This window comes from Sceloporus occidentalis, unplaced genomic scaffold, assembly GCF_023333645.1.
Source record: "Sceloporus occidentalis isolate IW3139 unplaced genomic scaffold, rSceOcc1.0.p SCAF_102, whole genome shotgun sequence".
In the NCBI taxonomy this organism is placed as follows: Eukaryota; Metazoa; Chordata; class Lepidosauria; order Squamata; family Phrynosomatidae; genus Sceloporus; species Sceloporus occidentalis.
In genome coordinates, this window is record NW_028317082.1 from 1,462,501 (window position 1) to 1,480,769 (window position 18,269).

Here is an 18,269-nt window from a genome sequence, read left to right on the forward strand (position 1 = left end):
ATGATTCAAAATTATTTGGAAGCTAAGTTCATATGGGGGGGAAAATGTTTTCAAATGCATTTTCTTTAACACACATTATATAACAAAATAGAATCAAAAAATGTTAATTGTATACCTCTATGAGCTCATCCCTTTGACGAATACCTTCTTTAAGTTCTTCTAATTTATGAGTGAGGATACTGCAAGTATGCTTCTGTCTTTCCAATTCCTATGTTAAACAGACAAAAACAGTTTAAAATCGGCCCTGAGTGGATCAAGTCAGTAAAGCCATGCACTACTGAACGGAAATTTTAAGGCAAGACAGGAGGCTTCATATTTGCATAACTTCCTTTACTGTCACCATAGCAGCAAAGATAAAAATAGTACAGAACATAACCAATCAGAAAAAAGATTGACATAATATAACAAATGGAAGTCCCTGTATCTTCCTCTTTCTTTGCTGCTCAGCATTGCAGAAAGGTCAGATCTGATTTCTATTGATAGATTTATCAATTTTCAGGCTTATACAGTTATTTTTGTGTTTCATGTGCTTTATTATATTTCTTTCTTTTTATTGTTATGGGTGCATTCCTTTCAGATTTAACATTGTTTTACATATTATTTCAGTGTTTGTTTTATCTGCTTTCCGTTTTTTCCTTTTACCTCTACTGAGTTCTTTTCCTCGTAGGGTTCTTTATTCAGGGTATTAGTCTTTTGCCTCTTACCGGTTTTCTCCCGGTGGGCTCTTTGCCCGGTCTTTTCTCTTGTTGTTCGCCGAGATTTTCTCTTCGTGATCGCCGTCTCTTACTTCTTAGTGCGGCGGCCATTTTGGGTCGGCCGAAATCTCACGATTGAGAGATTTCGCCGCCATTTTGTTTATTATATCCCGCAACTACGCAGTAACGTTACTGTGCAGTTGCAGTTTGCTACTGACGCGTGTGGTCACGTTTAGTCAGTATTTTCATTGCGATTTCTCACCGTTTCTACACAGGATGAGCTCCTGTTTCTAATTATTCCCAGTGTGTTCCGGTACTTCACTTGGTACAGGGTTTTATTTTCTTTTGTTTTTCCCTATTTTTGATTTTGATTTTGTGGTTTACTTGACAAGGTGAGCCCCTGTTCTTTTATTAGTACTTTCTGGTGTCCTGAGAAAAAAAAAAAAAAATATATATATATATATATCTATATATCTTTATTTGTATCATCAGTTGTTTCTATTATTAGGGGTGAGCCTCCCTTTTGTCAATTTATTGGTCATTATGGCAGGAGATCCCAACTCTCAGGATTTCATCCTATCCTGGCTAGAAGAGAAATTTTCCTCTTCCATGGAGACTTTTATGAATAAGATGGCTCATACCATTAATCAGCCTGGCCCTACGGTAATTGTCTCTGATGCTTCCCATGTTCAGAAAGACACTTCTGATTATGACTCAGATAAATCTGAGGGTTCCAAGACCTCTAAGCGTCCCTGGAAAGGGAGTAGCGTTTCAGCTGGTAAGGGGAAAGGCCCTGCTAAACGCCCTAGACATGATGTGGCTATCCCATCAGCTCAGGAGGCTAGAGAGTCTAGTTCTGATAATATTCTCCAATTATTGGATGAGTGGCATGCGGCATCTTCGGATGGTTCACACCAGGATGAATTGCTGGCTTCGTCCAGACACCACGAATCACAATTCGTACATGAGAATGTGGTGGGTGAGCCCCATCATTCGGTCCATAATGCTCCTGCAAATTCTCAACCTTCTCCTGCGGATGCTCCAGTGGTAGACCCAACTAGTACGGTTCTTTTCGAACCAACTAATATGAGACACCCCAGGTCCACTGAATGGGCTCCTCCCCTTCATTTGAGCCTTTATATCCAAAAATGGATCAGACGCTCTCTCGATAAGGAGGTCCGAAATAAATTGCGAGCTGAATGTCCACGTCCGGTAATTCCGGGAAAAGTGGTTGCCACCCCGGAGTTTGACCCTAATGTGGTCGCTCTCCTTTCACAAAAGGGCCGCGACCCTCGTAAAGGTCTGGAACAGGGTCTTAAATCGGCCCAAGACAAATTATTGGATATTATTGGTCCGGTTACTCAAATATTATCCTTGGCCGACCGTTCCTTGCTTCAAGATTCATCCCTAGACCGTAAAATTATTCGAGATTGGGCTCTCAGGACCATTTGCCTTTTAGGCAATGCTAATGTGGCTATTTCTACGGAGCGCAGGAGAGCGGCTCTTTTACGTATGGACCCTAGATTGGCCGAATTGGGTTCTAAAGAGCTAGGGGTGTCTGCCAATGGTCTCCTCTTTGGCGATCCTTTTGTGAAGGAATTAAACCGCCATGTGTCTGTTATGACCTCATGGAATAAGGCCAAAACATCTATGAGAAAGGTGTTTCCCCAAGACAATCGTTTCTCCGCTAGGGCTGGACGACCGAGGGGCCGGGTCTCCAGCCGTTTTTATCAACCAGGCTCCAGACAATACCAAAGCCAAACTCCATATTCCTTCAGAGGATCCTTTCGGGCTCGGCCCGCTACATCCAGAGGAGGTTATAGAGGCAGAGGCTCTGAAGGATTCTCCAGGGGACGTCTCTACAACGGTAAGTCCTTTTCTTTTATCCCCTTCTACCCCTCCATCTGTGGCAGGACGGATATCTCTTTTTTTCCATGCTTGGGAGAAAATTACGTCCGACCCTTGGATCCTCCATACGGTCCGGGGTTATCTAATAGACTTTATTTCCCCGCCTCATCAGTCTCGGTCCCCTCCACAGGTTTTCAGGGCCATGGCAGCCCAAGACCTTATAGACAAGGAGTTGATTTCTTTAAGGCAAAAAGGAGCGATAGAGAGGGTCCACGGTCCCCCAGTTTTCGTCAGTTCCATTTTTCTCGTAAAGAAAAAAACGGGGGATTTACGTCCAGTCATCAATCTTCGAGCTCTCAACGCGTTTGTAACATATCAACATTTCAAGATGGAGGGAATCCATCTTCTAAGAGACCTCATGAAGCGCAGGGACTCGTTTACCAGACTGGATCTCAAGGACGCTTATTTAGCGGTCCCCATTCATCCGGACCATCGTTGTTTTCTCCAGTTTACATGGAATCACCATCTTTGGCAGTTCAAATGCCTTCCATTCGGCCTCGGTTCCGCCCCTTGGTGCTTTACCAAGCTGCTCAAGCCAGTAATGGCTTTCTTCAGATCCAGGGGTGTCAGGTAAATTATTTACCTAGACGACATTCTTCTTTTTTCTCAAGACAAGGATGTCCTTCTCGCCCAGACTTCTTTCGTAGTGAAGACTTTACAACAACTAGGCTTCGTGATCAATTTTCCGAAGTCGGAAATATCACCAACCCAGAAGATTCGATTTTTAGGTTTCGAAATAGATTCGGTAACGGCTCTACTTCAATTACCGACCTCCAAAATCGCTGCTATCAAGAAGGATATTCGAGCTCTGCTGCGCATGGAACATTGCCCTCTCAGAAGACTCTCTCGGATTGTGGGCCTCCTCTCTTCATCCATACAGGCGATTTTCCCGGGTCCCCTTTATTATCGTGCTATCCAACGACTCAAGGCAACTCATCTAAGACAGAATCCATCATACGATCAGCCGGTTCAACTCACAGACGAAGTGAGACAGGAACTACAGTGGTGGCTCCGACACATGCAAGCTTGGAACGGCCGCGCCATATTCGGATTACGCCCGGATTTCGTGCTGGAATCCGACGCAAGCATGATCGGATGGGGAGCGGCGTCTCTCACGCAAGCCACCGGAGGTCGTTGGTCGTCAGAAGAACGCAATTTTCACATAACTTGTTTAGAACTCATTGCAGGCTCTTTTGCGATCCGCAGCCTTGCAAAAGATCGTTCGGATTGTCTCCTTTTGAGGATGGACAATTTTTCAGCGGTTCGTTACATCAACCGCTTGGGGGGGACCAGATCCAAATATTTGACGGAGGTAACAAAACAGATTTACCAGTTTTGTTTCAATCGAAACATTACTCTCCTGGCGGAGTACGTTCCCGGAGTGGAGAATCAGAGGGCGGACTGGTTCTCCAGACATTGGAGAGATGCCAGCGATTGGAGGCTCCACGAGGGAGTTTTTCAGGATCTCAATTTTCACAGAGGTCCCTTCACTTTGGATCTCTTTGCGTCCCGTACGAACTACCAAGTTCCAAAATTTTTCAGTTGGTTACCGGATCCGGAGGCTCTAGCAACGGATGCCTTTCTACAACATTGGCCAATGAAGGGAGCTTATGCTTTTCCACCCTTCACTCTTATTCCCAGGGTAATTCACCATATTCTCAGGGCTCAGGTGACCTTACTCCTGATCACTCCTTTATGGCCCTCCCAACCTTGGTTCCCGGCACTTCTGGAACTTTCCATTCAGGATCCGTTGGCTCTCCCAATCTTCCCGTCTCTTCTTCGAAACCCAGAAGGTCATTTCCATCCCCTCATTCTCGACGGCCGTCTCTCTTTAGTTGCATGGATGATTTCAGGGGATCTCACTCTGGCCTTGACATATCGCAGGACGCTAGAGATTTGCTCAAAGATTCATGGGCTCCGGGTACCCACAAATCTTATCGGGCAGCATGGAAGACATGGTCTTCTTGGTGTATGGGACAACAGGTGGATCCCCATTCGGCCTCTCTAACATTTCTTTTAAATTTCTTGGCGGAGTTATTTTCTTCAGGAAAATCATACCGCTCTATTAATGTTTTTAGATCGGCTATTTCCAGCGGTCCATAAAAATGTTGGTTCCAGGAACAGGCCTATTGGCCAAGATCCGTTGGTTTGCCGTTTACTTCGGGGTATTCGGTTACGCAGACCTCCAGCTCCACGATACGACTCCTTTTGGGATGTATCTTTGATCCTTGATTTCATTCGGAATTGGCCCGATAATGATTTGCTGACTCTTCGTCAGTTATCAGCAAAGCTTACGTTGTTGCTTTGTTTACTTTCTTTTCGTAGAGTCTCGGATGTTCGTGCTCTTGAAGTCGGAGCCTTTTCTTTTTCTCCAGAAGGTGTGGTTTTTTCGGTTTGTAAACGAACTAAAACGCTTTCTAGTTCTATATCTTACCCTTATCTTTCTGACGACCCTAAGCTTTGTGTTGCTAGGTGTCTTAATACATATATCTCTTCTACTTCTTCTATTCGTCCTATTTCGGCTTCTCAGCTTCTTATCTCTTATGCAAGACCTTTTCATCCAGTTTCTTCTCCTACTCTGGCCCGTTGGATTCGGTGGTTACTTACCTTGGCAGGTGTTGATCTACATTTTGGGGCACATTCTGTCCGAGGGGCTGCAGCTTCAGGAGCCTTTTCAGCAGGCGGTTCCCTTTCAGATATTCTCAGGGCCGCTGACTGGTCTAGAGCTTCCACTTTTCGCACATTTTATTTTCGCCCATTATCTTCAGCAGTTTTATTTTTATTGGATAAGCGTTAAAATAGCAAATATGAAGCCTCCTGTCTTGCCTTAAAATTATACAATTATTCTAGTTCTTATGTCGAATAATTGGAATTTTAATAAAGACAGGAGGCGAATATTTCCCTCCCTCCCATCCCTTTGTTTATTCTAGGGGGTTATTATTATTATTTGTGGTGATTCTTTGTGCATATTTTCTATGTTTTATTATGGAACAGTATTTTATTGGAATTTTATTCAGGCACTTTGCTGTTATATATCTCTCTTTTTTATTTCAGTGTAACTCCTTTTGGAGTCCATTCTTCGGTTCCAGCCTCATGATTCGGTTGACTGTTTAAGATGCAAGTTTTTTCTTCAGCGAGTCAAGTTTTATTCTTCTTCTGGCTCAAGTTTTCCTTCAGCGAGTCAAGTTTTATTCTTCTGGTTCGCATGCAGCAGAAAGAGGAAGATACAGGGACTTTCATTTGTTATATTATGTCAATCTTTTTTCTGATTGGTTATGTTCTGTACTATTTTTATCTTTGCTGCTATGGTGACAGTAAAGGAAGTTATGCAAATATTCGCCTCCTGTCTTTATTAAAATTCCAATTATTCGACATAAGAACTAGAATAATTGTATAATTGTATACTATAGCTGCGGCTCAATGCATGTCACAAAGAATAGTGCGGTGCTGGTAACCTTTTAGAAATGTGCAGTCATTATTTGAGGGACCTAACATAAAATAATAAAATGTTTACTTTTCTTCATTAAATATATCTTTCAGCAATGCATGATTACATTACATTTGAAACAAACATTGACAGGTGAATAGCTGGATAGACAAAAAGTAAAATTAAAATTCTGCTAAAGTTAGGTTTTCAGTGAATAATTGTTTCTAACATAGTAACATCCAGCATTTAGTTTTAAATTCTAAAACCAAAAACACATTACCCGTAATTCCCAGGGTGGGCTCTATGCAAACGTGGAAAAGAATTATACACAAACTAAGCAAAAAAATACATATGATAAGCAACAGTATGGCGACTACACTAAGATTCCACGCTGACTATAATGTACTTTTATTGTAGTTATCCTGCATGGTACCTTTGACTTGTCTTCGTTTTCCCTATGGTACTCTGCCATCTGTTCTTCCATTTCTTCAATTACATCTTTCAAAGTATCAACTTGATATACTAGATTACTTTTTTCATTGTCGAGCTGTGCATTGGATACCATGGCTTTTTTGTACTTGTCCTCTACCTCTGATAGAGAGTCCTGTGCAATTGAGAAATGACATCAAGTGAGAATATTACCCAAGTATAAAAGATTATTTACAATGACTACGAGCTCAGTTTTGGGTACTTTAGGCAATCTGGTGTAGTGATATAAGAGCAACTTTTCAGTTCAAGCTGCATCTGAGATCCGCAGGCAAAACAAATTGTCATTATACTGTAGAACACTTTTATTTGATAAATGTGTTTGGGGCAAAGGGGAATATAGGCCAGCATTTAGCGTGTTACTGGACCAACATCCAGAAAAGGATGTTGAACTGTATTTTGCCCTTAAAGCTACAGGAATCCAAAGCATTGATAGAACACATATAGGAGCATGTGGCATCCTATAGGAAGATTCCCTTCCACTTAAATAAACAAAAAAAAAAAAGAAACGTTAGTAAAAATAAACCTTAGCAGATCTGTTTTCATATTGTTTTCCATGAGGCTTTAATCACATAAAACAATACAGAGACTTTTAGGAATCCTATTCACTTTATATTGAAGCAATCTGTGCCTACATGTGTGTCCTACGACAATACAAGAAATAGAAATATGACATTTTACATTTTAAAGAATTATTTCTGAGAAGGCTTAGGCACTCAAGAGTAGTAACAATTATATTGGTACATATATTTACAAAAAAAATTTGGAAGAGGTGCTGGAACTGTTTTGTTTTGTCTCTAACAGAACCTGGAATATCTAGACCAATCATTTTACAAGTTTATTTCTGAAGAAAGGTGAATTCTTTCAACATAAACCCCTGGGGCTTAAAAACATCTGCAAGAGAGCAGTTTATAGCATCCAGCACATAGTTATTAGACAGTGATCATAAATTTTCAATTTGCAGTTATTGCACAATAATACCATACTGGCCCGATTATAGGCCGCACTTTTTTCCCTTCTTTTAAAGACTTGGTTTAGCGCAGGGATGCACAATTCGTATCACCCGACACCCATGACATGCATTTCCGGGTGCGCAGACTTCCGCTGCTGCCGGCACTTGCGCCAGGGCTTCTATGACAGAGCGCCGGCATAGAAGCCCCGGCAGAAGTGGCGAGCACCAGCAGAGGTTGTCTACGCACATTGTGCAGACATCAAGGAGTCTGGGGATGCATTAGTAAGTCGGGGGGGGCAGAGTGGCATATCTGGGGGCATAAAGCATATCAGGGGAGCAGAGTGGCATAAAGCATATCAGGGAGGCAGAGAGGCATATCTAGGGGTGTCACATCTATAAGTAAGGTGCATTATGAATTAAGGGGGGACCTTAAAATGGCTATTGGTTTTCCAAATTTATGTTTGTATATAACCTATGCCGACAAACTGCATAATAGATACCAAAAATGTTAAGATACATGTATTCCTGCTCATTAGATAAAATACTGTTTTACCATTCCACTAATGTGTATTTTTTCTTTAAAATATTTTTTTTTCTTTAAAATAGCATCAAACTTTAAGGGTGCGGCCTATAATCGAGTCAATACGGTATTTCATATTGTTTGGTTACTACAGTAAAACTCTTCACATAGCATGCATACATTTGAAGAGTCTGCAACAAGACAATACAGAACAATATTTAAACAGGTTTTAATAGGGTAGACATTGTTTAAGTTATGAAACATGCCTACTTTTCTGAAGTAAATACAAATGTAAATCGACAACACAAATATATAACTTGAGATAGCATTACAGCTTTAGCACGTGCTTTACTTCACTTTCATTTATATAAAGTTAGTCAAGCTCAAGCAGTCAGTTAGGGAGCTGGAAATGTATCACTTCCAATTTAAGTCCAGAAAGCATGCTTTGGGAGGGAAGTGACAAGACTGGGGCCCTGATACCTTTAGCTCTTTTAGTCCCTGCATGTATCTCCCTTCTACATCTTGGATCTGGTCCTTAAGATCATAGATATCCTGCAGGAGATAGAATGGTTCATGGCCTATCAAACATTTATTTTCATGAAAAAAAATCATGAAAAGTGCCGGAAGCAATGACAAACGGTATAAATAAAACTTTACCTGTAAACTAGAAACACAAGAGGAATCAAAAGACCAAATTAGTAATGTAATGAATTACCGTAAATATTCAAATTCATTTGGTTCAGGGGAGACACGTTTGCCGTATATTTTCTTTATTACCCATAAAATCGAACAGAATTAGGCAACCATAATTTTTTCTCCTAAAGGTAAAGATCGTGCTTGAGTAATCCATGAGTCTCCAGCTATGAGAGCACATTGGTTGGCCTACACCACCCATTTCTACCCAGTCAACCGTACTATGAGAGACAATGTTCTAGTTCCAAACCTGGTCTATTTTACACCATCACCATCTGGATGGATCTGTTGCCTTTCTGCTCCATTGGAAGGAAATAAGGTGAGGTTCTACAAATATAAGGGTATTTCAAGGGTACATTTCAGCAGAGGGGTATATTGTGCTATGTGCGCACATGTTTTCTATACCAGTTACAGAAAAAGAATGAAGATAATGTCAAGTATGGTGATATGCTCAAAGCAACAAAAAAAAAAAGACAGTAGTAAGTAATATCCATTAACTTTATATCCTTGATTTTAATATTCTTAAAATCAAGGTATTCTAACATGAGTAGGAAAAAAACTGCATATGGTTTTAGACTAAATAGCTTTATTATTAAATATCTAATATATATAATAGCCTTGTCACTCTGGGAATAGTTGTTTGCGCTGGGCAACACTTAAGGTAAAGGTCCAATCAGTGTGCAGGTGTTGCAGTCGGAACGGAATTTCACTTTAAGCCCAGCACGACCAGCAATTTCTGTGGACAGTTGCTGTTATAATTGTGAGTAGGGTTGGTATGCAGAGAGTTACTCCATACGGTTTGTGAGAGGCTAGTTATTCATAGTGCGTGTGCAGAGAGGGGTGGGTAAGAGTGGGTAAGAGTGCTGAGGGCACCTTATTCACACATATGCAGCACATACGAGGAGGCTGCTTATTCATGCTTTGAACATCGGGTGTGGGTTGGAGTACAGAAGGCTGCTCAGTGACACTGTGAGCTCATAGAATGGGGTGGTGTGTTCCATGTAAGGTGTGAACTAGCAGCCTTCAGCACTGGTACCTACAATGAATGAGCAGCAACCTCCCACACACAAACCCTACCCGTCGCACATGGAGTAACAGCTCCTGCCCCTAAACACCCCCTCTGCTGCACACACTAATTAGCGGTATCCGCCCATCAACCCTACCTCATCACACAATGTATGGAGTAGCAGTCTCCGAATCCTTGTTTGTATTTTGCACATTGTATGTTTTTTTGTAGCAAACTACACTCAGAAATTTTTCACTGCCCTTTGTCTGAGTATTCAATAATAATTAACAGAAGAGCAGAAACAATTATATTAAAATACATTGTCTTACCCTTAATTCACTAAGCGAGGCATCTGGATCCAATAGACTACTTGCATCTCCACTTCCTCTCCGAGAAGATGAACCACTAAAGGTTCCAGGTAATCCTGATGTTGCATTACGGGATGATGGCTAAAAAGAAATAAATAATATAATTCACATATACTATGTGTGATAATCTGCCTCTAGGCTTTTTGAATGCTGCATAATGTTGAAAAACCTTTGCCTTAGTCTTCTTCTAGAGAAGATACACACAATAGCATAAATTTGTTTCATAAAGAAGAATTTTGTAGAATATCTTCAATTCTTTTGTTTCAAGCTGTGTATAAACTAATCATACACACTAGGGTTCCTTGTGAATCCTAAATCACAAACAATGTTACATTCCTTGTAATGTGTAACTATAACATTTCTATCACAAAACATGAATAAGCTTTCTAAGTTTGCTAACAATAAGGCATTCAACACAAAGCAACTCTGCACCCTTGATCTTTGATATATACGGTTGGGTGAGTAATAAAGGAAAAATGGGGGGGGGGGGGCATGTATCTTCATAAAGGTTGTACTGAAGACTGTGTTCATCAGGCATGACGAGCGAAATTCCCCTTTGTTCCAGTGCTCTTCTAAAGCTGGCTTTGGAGGACAGGTGGAGAATCTTCACTAACCAGGGAGGATGAATAAATAAATGTGCTTTTATTTAAAATATGTAAAAAGTTTATAAGCCTTGATAATTTTATATTTCTAATTGTGTTTTATTGTCTACCAATGGTGACTATACAGTAGCAAGAAAAAATAAGTGAACTTTTTGGAATTACCAGCGCTTACATATAAATGTGTCTTAAAATATTATATGATCTATATCTAAGTTACAATAATGAACAAACACAGTTTTAACTAAAAAATACCTATCACTATCGTTCTTGTCCATATTGAAAAATTTATTCAAACATTCACAGTGTAAGTTGGAAAAAGTATGTTAACCGTAGGCTTATCACTTCAACAAAAGCTAATTGGGGTCAAGAGTTAGGAAAACATGGAGAACACCAGAGACCCTAAGTATATGGGGGAGCTTAAGCTGTTCTGTAAGGAAGAATGGCTCTACCGGGAGCGCTTGTTTGAGGTTACTGCTGTCAAATGAGGTTTAACTTGTTATTAAATTCAACGGTTCACTTAGTTTTTGAAAAAGTATCCTTTGTGTGTTATTATTGTGGCATTGTTTGTCTACACTTGTTCCTTAAGACTGCATTTTACAAACAAGTAATGCAACCCACCCCCCAAAAAAACGGTAATTCCAAAGGGTTAATTTACTTTTTCACGCCACTGTATCTGCTGGTCTCCTTCCAAGATTACCAAAAGCGGTATGCAGCAGCAGTAACTACCGTACTTACCCTGGAGTAACTGTCAGTGTACTGCTTGTCTATCTTCTCATCCAACTGAAAAAAGGCAAAATAAATCTAATAAGTAAGGCATCCTAGAGGGATGAAAATGCGAAAAGCTGTTAGGAAGACTATTATTTCTGTAAAGGTGTCTTTGTTGTCCATTCCATTTTAATGAAACAGTTGTGATCGCAGTAGTCTTCCTCCTTAAAATCAAATTTGAGAATCGTTGTTGTTAGTATGAAAAGTAATACACAATGTATCACTCATTTCAAGTTCTGCATGATATGTTTCAATCAAACCTGACAACCAGCACACGTGGTGTCAATCAAGTGAAAATCTTCATGGAGTTTGACTTTCAAAAACCATACTTCCTTCGCTGCTCCAGGGAGATTTTGGTTTGTGGAATCAGACATAGCTCACAACATACATAGCCCATGCAATAGTATATAACTGTTAATTTGTATCATGTAGAAAAATATACATGCACATGTTAAAGAACACACACATTAAAACACCTAGTTACTGATTATTTTGTACTTGTGTCAGAGGACCAATGTTGCTTTCCATGGACACATTCTTAACAGATTATATCCCTATACCCAGTGACGCATTCTTGTCAGCGCTGCTATTCAATGGTCTGGTTAAATAGGAGGTCACTGATATCCCGAGCCGGCCCATTAACAATATGAAAGGTTGTGTCGAGTCAGCACAGTCCTCCACAGTTTCCTTCCATGGAGGGTTCAGCCGGCGGCAATGCCCTGGGCTTAGGCCTAGGCCAGTGCTTAAGGTAAATACATCAATGCCTATATCTCTATATAGAACTACAGTATTGGGCTATTTAAGCAATATTGTAACATACATCCTTCAGCACTGTAGATCTTCACATATTTGGAGTTGATGGCACTGCAGTCTAAAGAGGCCCACTAACCTAGGGAATCATAGCAGTGTTGTGTTTGTATTTAGGATTTTGCAGCAAATAAAGCAAGCTTGTTTCAGTACAAGAATGATGGCACATATGAATCAGCTGGCCTATCAATTCGGTCTACTTTCCAATGAAAACTCTATTATAGCGCACGTGAGCCTCATGCAGTCTTTGGGCTGTGTTAAATTCAAGTCTAATTTTCAAAGCCTCAACCAAAGAAAATGTACTTTCATAATACCAGGGAGAAAATCGAGAGGGTTGTTTACTTCTTTTACTTCTTTAAGGAAGGTGGGATAGACATCTTTACAAAAAGCTTAACCAATGCTGGGATTCATCCGCCACTGTCCAATGCTGCATGATAAACGTGTAAGTTAGTCACTGCCTCAGCACAACAACATGCATTACACTCACGCTATTTATATCGTGGATGCTGACATCATCCATATCAGACACAATGCTTCCCCTACGGTTGGAACGACTAAAATAATCAGCTGCAGATTCACTCTGGTCAGAGAAGTCTGATGCCTTAATGAGAAAGAAATGGCTTAGAAATGCTTTCACTGGATAAATTAATTGCTGGTTATTATGAAGGATTATGGTTTAAAAATGCATATACTTTATTTCTGCAATGGGTTCTCATGAAGGTTTCTCTTGGGAATCAAGTTTACATAAACAAAAAGCTTAACCAAGTGAACCAAAACTAGCTCAGATTCATTGTTTTTTGTTTTCGTTTGATTTGCTTTTTTACTAGTGCACAGAACAGAGGAAAGACATCAGCACTTATCATGGGCCAATAGCTGATGAGGAAAGAGTCACTGTGGGATTATAGCAGTATAAATACAATTATTTTTTTTAGTTTGGTTTAAAAAAACAAAAAAAAAACAGGAGCACTTTCAGCCTCGATGATAAACACAATGTAGAGCTGCTGACAGGATATAGCGGAGTTCCCTACAGAACCCATCTACAAAGGAGACATGACCTGTAAATAGAGATTTACTTCCAGAACATTGTGCAAAAGCATGAAGGTGCTTTTTGAGTTAATTAAGGAACTCCTTAAACTAGGAGAAGGCTGGTGGGTTAATTGTTAAGCAGGGTGAAAAGCTACTCAGATTCCTAGTAAAGCAAGGTGTAAACAATATCCATAATGTTATCAATGTATACAAAAATACAACTATGAGACATTTTTTAACGTTAGCCAGTATCCTTCTTCACAGTTATTTTAGTGCATATATATTGGTAATAACTGCAGACTGTTAGATAAGGTATTTAACAAAACTAAAAACCACACAAGATACTATATCCAATGTAGCACTTCTTTAAGTATACATCGGTTTTACTCATGCTCAATAATATACAGAGATGGCAAATACTGTGTGAGAACATGCGGCTTTGCTCACCACGCTATCCCTTCTCCCTCGGCCAGCATTACGAGACGACACAGAAGCCTCATCGTCTGTAAACTATCAAGGACAGAACACAAAATGCACACCATGAAACTGGCCCAGAAATGAACACGAACTGAAGCGATAGCGTACACGCCTTGGCAAAACACACAGGATTGTCAAGCACCAAAAATGTCACTGCTGCAAATGTGTACAACACTTATTCCAATAGCAAGGGTTGATCTTTTAAACTAAGCAATGACAAGGAAAACAATGAGTTTTCACTTATTTGCTGTATCCTTCATATGGTATATGCAAGTCCTTCAAATTATGAATATTCTATGGCATGTCACGTTTTGAAGACAATGATTCCAAAAAGAAAAATATTCACAAACAAAAAAAACATACAAATAATGAATGAAAGAGTTTCAAATAATTCTGTTTCTTGGGAATTTTAAACCCCGTATCTTTTTGTATCACATGAAACGTTTAAAAAAAGCATTGGCATGCATTTGACATTACACACTGGAAGGGAAACTTTAACAGTGATAGAAACCACAAGTCTTCATTAACTTGTTGGATCAACAAAGAAATAATTGTGTGGCACAAAAATATAAATAAGGGATGGATAACAATGTAATATGGAGCACAGGCAATTATGAAAGTCCCTAAAAACAACTGTTCATCTTCACATGAGCCGAATGTTTTACGTGGCTAAGTCTTGTTTTAAACATGCCATGTGTTTTTAGGGCACGCAAACATGCAAGAAGAGCTCTCACCGAAGGACTATTTCGTGCTGAGCTGGCTCTTGACGAATAATAGCTGTACTCAGATGGCTGAAAACAATGTTACCGCAGAAAAGGAAAATTATAGAAACAGTAAGCAACAATGCCAAATTTCAAGATTCAGAAAGAGAAGCCTGGAGAGGGGAAGGAAAGCAAAACTTACAGTGCGGGAAGAGTAGTTTGAAATCCCATCTTCATATAATGATGCCTAAGAAAAAGTACAAAGGTCTCTGCTAGGATGTTCCACATGCGGCTGAAAGCCAAATAACATATTTCCTAAAGGTATGTTATGTCATGCTGTTTAAAATTCACCAAAAAGCAGAACGAGAGCACCTTCTTTTCCTCCAAAGATCACGTGAAGAACCTCATTTTCTTGGACATGATTTCATCTGACTCAAGTACCAAAGATGAAATCATGTCCATTTTTGGCAAAAATACATTACATTTATATACCCTAAACACCTGAGATGAATAAAATAAAGCCTAAATGTGCCACCCACCAAACGCTAATGCGTAGACCAACCTAAATTATAATCTAGATGCCATTTCATACAGTTGCCCAAAAATGTTTACTTAAAACAAGATAGGGGAAAACATGAATGTTAAATGCTAAACTGAATGTTAAAACCAATGTTTAAACAAGGCAGCAAGAAGCAATTTATGTAGCATTAATAAACTCTGATGGTTAAACTTGCACAAACCAGCTAATAGCGATGGTGCATAAATTTCCCATTTCCAAGCAGATTGCCAGTACTAACCGAACTGGAACTTCGGGTCAAACTACTACTTAAAATAGGAGAATTCTGTGAGGAAGGGGGAAAACAAAAGAAGAAAAAATGTCACCCTTTTTGCCTTTGGTATGCGTCTGTAGGGAATTGCAAGGTGCAATCCCAATAAACGAAGGCTTTATATTGATTTATTGTGCCGGTATAACTAAACTATAACAGTACACAAGCAGCTAAGCAATATATAATACGAATATCAAGTGCAAGATTCTGCACGGATTCTGAGTTATTGGAAGACATCTCAGTAAACTACAGATTATCATGATTGCTGTAAATATTCTGCCGATCCGTACTAACCCTGAAACTCTTGGTGGTGGCCAAAGGATCGCTGTAAAGTGAAGAGGACTAAAGAAAAGATATAGGAAGTATTAAAAACTGGGTTGTTGTTTTTTTCTCACAAAAACACTGCAAGGCATACAAGAAACACACACACACACATATATATATATATATATATATATATATATACATATATATATAGATGCCATCAACCAGCATGCCCTGCTCCCTGTTACTATATACATATATATATACCGTCTTTGCTCGATTATAAGACAAGGTTTTTTTCAGAGCAAATGCTCTGAAAAATACCCCTCGTCCTATAATCTGGGTTGTCTTATAATCAGACCTCAAATAGGTCTGACTATGAGACGACTAAGATCCAGATCCCCCGCAGCTGCAGGGGACCTGGATCCTCCTGTCCCCCACCCCACTTACCGGTACTTCTGAGTCCCCGGTGTGTAGCTGGGGCAGCGTGTAGATGTCTACACGATTCACGTAGACAACTTCCGCTGCAGCAGGAAGGAGATGTGGCTAGCAGCGGGGGTTGTCTGCGTCCATCGCGCAGACCTTCCCCGACTGTCAGAGATCAGAGTTCCCCGCACCAGTGCCGGGAACTCTGATCTCTGACAGTCGGGGAAGGTCTGTGCAATGGACGCAGACAACCCCCGCTGCTAGCCACGCCTCCTTCCAGCTGCAGCGTAAGTGCGAGGGATCTACACGCTGCCCTGGCTACATGACAGGGAAGTCAGAAGCACCGGTAAGTTTGGGGGGGGGCTGGGGGAGTGTTAAATGGGGGGCATAAGGCATTTCTGGAGGCAGAGTGCTCTGTGAAATGCCTTTTAACCCCCTTAATGCCACTCTGCCTCCAGAAATGCCTTTTTAACCCTCTATACACCACTCTGCCTCCTGAATGCCTTAAACCTCCCTAGATGCCACTCTTCCCCATAATATGCCTTTTAACCCTCTAAATGCCAGAGTGGCATATAGGGGTATAAGGCATTTCTGGAGGCAGAGTGGCACATAGGGGGTCAAAAGGCATATCATGGGGCACAGTGGCATATAGGGTTAAAAGGCATATCATGGGGCACAGTGGCATATAGGGGGTATAAGGCATTTCTGGGGCAGATGTGCATAACTGGGGGGCAGGTTGGAAAATAGAAGGAAATAAAACCAAAATATCAATCATAGCTTTTATTAAAAAAATAGTTTACATGAATTAACTTTTTTCCTATAGGGTCGTCTTATATTCAGGCTTTTTCTTTTTTTTTTCCTAAATTAATATTCAGATTTGGGGGGTCGTCTTATAATCGAGCAAATACGGTGTGTATGTATGTATGTATATATATATATATATATATATATATATATATATACACACACACACACATTCACACAAAGCGTAAATGTTCATTTTCCATAACCCTTTTATGACAATGTTTTTTTACTTTCACACTATCTCACATTACAATATTCCAAAAGAAATAATCTCACTAGTCTTTGAGAGCCACGGGGATGCAAAGTATCGTACCCACTCATTCGCATGGTGTGTGAATGTGATTTGTATTTGTTATTCAAACTACTGTATATATAGCATAAATTAAATACATGTGCAGGGTCAGGTTATGAATCAGTGGCACTTCAGAGAAAAGCAATTGCAGTATTTCCTGTTTGGACTCTGCTCCTACTTTAACATCTGCAGGCCTGGTATGGAGACACTAAATCCTGTGTATATGCTAAGTTCTAATAGCTTAGCCTGGCAGGCCAACAGTTCAGATATGAACCATTACTTCTCCATTCAGTGGTTATGCTGTGCATGCTTTAAAATACCCAACAAACTGCAAACTAGGAGGATAACAGACCCGAGGGTAGTAGGTAGAGATGGGTTTGCTATGCTTAAGACTGGTATATTTCCTCTGATCATGGTAAAGTCCGCTCTGTAAAAGGCAAAATATTAGGTTAGAAAGAAAGGAAAGCAAAACATATGTCTACCTTCTAACCTATGTATTGGAGAAAACATTAAAAGTAGAAAGAAAAGAAGAGCAATTTGCCAATACGAAAATAAATTTGCTTTAGCAGCATTTATAATCTCTCTCAAAGACTATATTCATGCTTATGAGATATACCTGTATTCACTTAAGGGGGAGTTTGCAGGGTAGCTGAACATTTCTACTACCTGATTACTGAGCATTATGAAAGGGATGACCCATTTCTACCGGACAAGCTAAGCCGGACCGGTATAGTGCATAGGAAACTGTGTTTTAAGAACCCCCCACATCATCTAAGCATAATGCAAGGCCAGTTTGGTCCCTCTTTCAAGATACTCTTGCCAACCACAGCAAAAATAGACAATTTAATAATAATAAACTTTTCATTAGGCAGTGTTGCTAAAGTGGGTATTCAAATGGGCAACACTTGGTCCTATTCTTTGGCATATTATTTATCCAGACTGTTTCGCTCTAGTAGCAAGCCAGAGTATTCTGTTGATTTGGATCTGTGGCAATCTGCCTGGTAGCCACTAGTATTTATCATTTTAACCAATTCCATACTAGCGTACATAGTCATTCTGTACTTTTTAAGCTTGAAAGTACATTTTCTTTATTTTATTATTGCCTGTGGTAGCCTGGTTTCATAATTTGTGAATGGTTTGATCTGGGAATTCATTTCAGCTCTAGCTATGTCAAACCACTGAAGTCTCAAGTAAAAGCCACCCCACTTAACGGTAACAAGTAT

General features: G+C 40.0%; 1 protein-coding gene across 7 annotated transcripts in view; it reads right to left on the reverse strand.

The window, feature by feature from the left end:
• LOC149283565 (leucine-rich repeat flightless-interacting protein 2) overlaps nt 1-18,269 on the reverse strand; it is a 60,802-nt gene that overhangs the window by 17,639 nt on the left and 24,894 nt on the right. For 3 of the 7 annotated variants that reach the window (XM_089497369.1, XM_089497367.1, XM_089497365.1), the window contains exons 3-7: nt 11,393-11,437; nt 10,017-10,136; nt 8,469-8,540; nt 6,464-6,634; nt 116-208 (exon numbers count right to left, since the gene is read on the reverse strand). In XM_089497369.1, coding sequence (XP_089353495.1) covers nt 116-208; nt 6,464-6,634; nt 8,469-8,540; nt 10,017-10,136; nt 11,393-11,437 — 501 coding nt within the window. Of the gene's footprint in view, nt 1-115; nt 209-6,463; nt 6,635-8,468; nt 8,541-10,016; nt 10,137-11,392; nt 11,438-12,716; nt 12,831-13,702; nt 13,766-14,466; nt 14,524-14,635; nt 14,681-15,230; nt 15,276-15,554; nt 15,603-17,398; nt 17,474-18,269 lie in introns of all 7 variants that reach the window. The other 4 variants (XM_089497371.1, XM_089497368.1, XM_089497366.1 and 1 more) reach the window with 2 other exon arrangements.